Below are 3898 nucleotides of genomic sequence, written 5' to 3'. Positions count from 1 at the left end.
TTTCCCCAGATATTTATGTGGCTCATTTTCCACCTTCGGATCGCTTCTGAAATGCCACTCTCTTGGAGAGGCCTCTCTTGACCACTTGTTAGCCTTGCAACCTTCTCTTCTAAAATTTACTTTCCACTTGCCCTGTTTTACTTTTCTTCAGAGCATTCATCATTGACTAGCATATAATGTTTTTTAAGAGGTTTTTGCCTTAGGGTGCATGTGTTTGCCACAGAGAGAATAAGAGACAGAAATAGTGAAAAGAAAAGTGAGAAATCATCCCCTCGGGGGATGGCAGTTCCCCACTCCTTTTTCTGCCATTCCTCTCCCAGGATCGTGGGTTATACACACCTGGTGTGATTTTCAAGCCACTGGTTCTGGGACTCGAACCATGGTCAGCCATGTGAGAGTCCAGCAATGCAACTGGTACACCAGCTGCTTCACCCTAGCACATAATTTAATTTTACTTGATTTTGTTGTCTTTCCCCCAACCCCCTGTAGAATATAAACTCTATACGGACACTTTTTCTTCTCATAGTTTTGTTCTTTGCTTTATCACTAGCATCTAAAACTGTGCTTTAGCATATGGTAGTTGGCTCTTAGTAAATAAATCTTTTTTTTCTTTTTAAAGAATTATTTTATTTAACTTTTTTATTATTTATTTTATTTCTTTATTTCAATTTGACCAGAGAGGGACAGAGTGAGAGAGAGAGAAAGCCGACAAGTCCGGAACTCGAACCGCGGTCGGCCACGTGGGAGTCTAGCGCCCTTCACTACCATGTCACCTGCTGGCCCCCGTAAATAAGTCTTAAATAAATAAATAAGAGATACATAATCGTTTTTCATGATTCAGGACATGTCACTTATTCAGGATTTCCACCTGGGGACAGGTCCCATTTTTGTCTTATTCAGTGTTATATCCCTAGTATCCAGAAAAATACCTAGTGTATGCAGTAGCTGCTTAGTATATAGTTGTCATATGAATAAATAAACTGGAAGGACATCATGGGGAACCACACATAGGCCAGGAATCAGTGCTTTGGTAGTATCGAGGGCGCAACTAGATTGGCACAGCATCGACAAGGCCCAAATGTAGGTGTTACCATCATGGCTGTGAGAGAGGAAAGAAGGGTGGTTTGAATGGAGCAAGCAGCATCAGTTAGGAAATGGTGATGGGGACAGCAGGTGGCATGGTGATTAAGGTGCTGAACTACCACACGGCCTGCCAGTTCGAGTCCCAAACCAATTGGCTTTGTCAGGCATGGGTGTGGGCATGTGTGTGGGTATGCTCAAAATCACAAGAGGAAAATAGAGAAGAAGGAACTGTGGCATGGCCATTCCCCCGGAGGGTGGGTGGGGATTTCTCACTTTCTCTCTCTCTCTCTCTCTGTCTGTCTCTCTCCAGTGAGTGTACACGCCCTATGGCAAAACCCTAAACAAACAAACAAAACGAAACAAAAGAAAGACAGAAAAGTGGAGGGGAAAAGGAAATGATGATGGGGCTAGCAGGAGGCACAGAGGTTAAGGTGGCTGGATCCCACATGAACCATAGTATTCTTGGGTGTCTATTAAAATCAAAAAGGTTGGGGCCAGAAAGTGGCATGGTAGGTACGGTGCTAGATTCCCACGTGGCTCACTGCACTTTGAGTCCCACAGCCAGCAGCTTGGAAAATCACACTGGGCGCATGTGCGTGCATGCCCGAAATCCTAGAGGAGAATGGAGGACAAGGAATTGCAGTGCAGCCATCCCTCCTTAGGAAGTATTTCTCAGTTTTCCTCTCTGTCTCTCTCTGGTGAGCGCATGCGGCCTATGCCAGAAACCTAAGAAACAAAGCAAAAAGGCCCTTTGTTTACACTGTACAAGTGCTTGCTCACTGGGTACGTTTGTCCTATGTAGATGGTGCAGGGTGAGAGTGAGGGGATCAAGAGGAAAAAACAGAAGGAACACATTGAAAAATATAAAATGGAAAATTATCTGTTGAAGGTAACATATAGTAATATTTTGGATTAAGTCAATATACAGTGTATTCTGAATGGGAAAATTTATTTTCTATGCTGTAATGATATACAGTGGATAAATGTAAAATAAATAAAACATATTTTCTGACGGAAACAATATTATATCTCTAGCAAAATCAACATTTATATGATCTCTAAATTCACTGAAACAATACTTCTGTGAGTTACAGAATTCAGTTTTCCCTCATAACAATTATAACTATCAAAAAATTTTTAAGATGGTGAATCATTCTCTGTGCTTACCACAGGCCTGACACTCTAGTGTATTTCTAAGGTTAGGTGCACTTTCAGAAAATATCAACCTAGGCTATGTCTACAGAAGCCAAATCGAGCTGTAAGACGCCTGAGTTAAAGTCAGAGAAATTATCCGAATGTTGAGAAGAGTGATTATAGCATCTCTAAATCTCTTATAGTAATACCACTTTCTGTTGGAACACCTTGGCTCTCAAATAATTGTAGAACAGAATCCAAATTCTCAGAGTTTAAATATCTGCCATAATTCGTCCCATCATGCTTTTCTCCTTTTATGTCCTCGACCTCCTTTGAGGTGTTCTAGGCCATGAATTTAAAAGTACTGTGATCTGAGCAAATCTCATGTACCTGTAAGCTGTAGTGATTGAGCTGTAACTTCTAGTTCATACACGCCCGTCCTCCCCCTAATGCTTTAGATCATCATGATTAGTTCTCTGTGCATATGAATAATCTCTGTGAGTTATTCCTGGCTATATCTTTTTGTGATTTCTTCTATCTCTCAACATCTTCTGAGTTAACTGTGTCATATACTTTGCTCAAAGAATGTAAGCACTTACGAGGTCTAAGCGCTATAACCACGAATGGAGGCTTTTGACGATCTAAACTAATATAGGGATGCAGTTTAGAGGATCAGAAGATGACTATCATATTTAAGCTGTCATGAAAACATCATATGTCTCCTCTGTGCTTTTGATGGCTCAGGTTAGCACGTCATATCAGATTGTCTGTCATCCTGCCAGACGCTTCACACGTTAGCCAGCTTAATCGTTAATATATCTCTTCAGCAGATGCATTTGGTATCCTAATTTTATAGATACGAACTCTGTGATGCAGGGAGAATAACTGTAAATAATTTACTCAGGGTCCCATAGTGTGTAACTGGAAAAAAAAGATATGGGTGAGTTGCTACATGATTCTTAAAAGCTTTTGCATAATGACTATTATTTTTTGAAAATGTGACATTCTGGTCTTCTCTGGTTTGCATATTGAAGCTGGTGCCCTGTTTTTCAGTGCATAGTCTTTGCTATGACCTCTGGCCAGATGTGGAATCATATCCGTGGACCGCCATATGCTCATAAGAACCCACACAATGGCCAAGTGGTAAGTGTATTTTCTAAGCCTCAATATTCCGAACTACTTTGCTGCTTATTATAGCAATCAGAACCGTGTCCAGTATGTAGTAACAAAGGCTTCCACTGCTAAACCAACACGGGGTTCTTTTTCCTCTCATTTCCTGCCTCTGTCACGCGCATGCACACATACACATACTCACAGCACTGCTTCGGTTGGTCTATCAGGACTGCTTTCGTGTTGATTTTTGAAATCTGTTAATGTGTCTGCCACATCACATATAAATGCATAAACTATTTCTTGATCTTTATATATGGCTGTGGCAATAATAGGTAAAGCCACAGGGAGAAGTAGGAGCAGTTTGTAGCCAGTGTCCCATCAGTGCTAGATTAATTTATTTTAAAAGAGATCAATTGGGGACCAGCAGTTAGCATAATGGCTATGTCGCTGAACTCCCATGTAGTCGACCACGGTTCAAGTCCTGGATCCGGTGGCTTAAACTCAATGCCAGGTGCGTGTGCGTGTGTGCCCAAGATCCCAAGAGGAGAATGGAGGAGAAGGGATTGTG

At 41.4% G+C, this 3898-nt stretch overlaps 1 protein-coding gene across 1 annotated transcript in view; it reads left to right on the top strand.

Annotated features, from left to right (window-relative positions):
• The window catches only part of TUSC3 (tumor suppressor candidate 3), a 194967-nt gene that overhangs the window by 74359 nt on the left and 116710 nt on the right, over positions 1-3898 (top strand). Inside the window, exon 6 of the mRNA XM_006167752.1 lies at positions 3271-3360. Within this exon, the coding sequence (XP_006167814.1) occupies positions 3271-3360 (90 nt within the window). The remainder of the gene's footprint in view (positions 1-3270; positions 3361-3898) is intronic.

Source organism: Tupaia chinensis, unplaced genomic scaffold, assembly GCF_000334495.1.
Source record: "Tupaia chinensis unplaced genomic scaffold, TupChi_1.0 Scaffold145057_1, whole genome shotgun sequence".
NCBI classification, from domain to species: Eukaryota; Metazoa; Chordata; class Mammalia; order Scandentia; family Tupaiidae; genus Tupaia; species Tupaia belangeri.
This window is presented reverse-complemented; position numbering and strand designations above follow the sequence as displayed.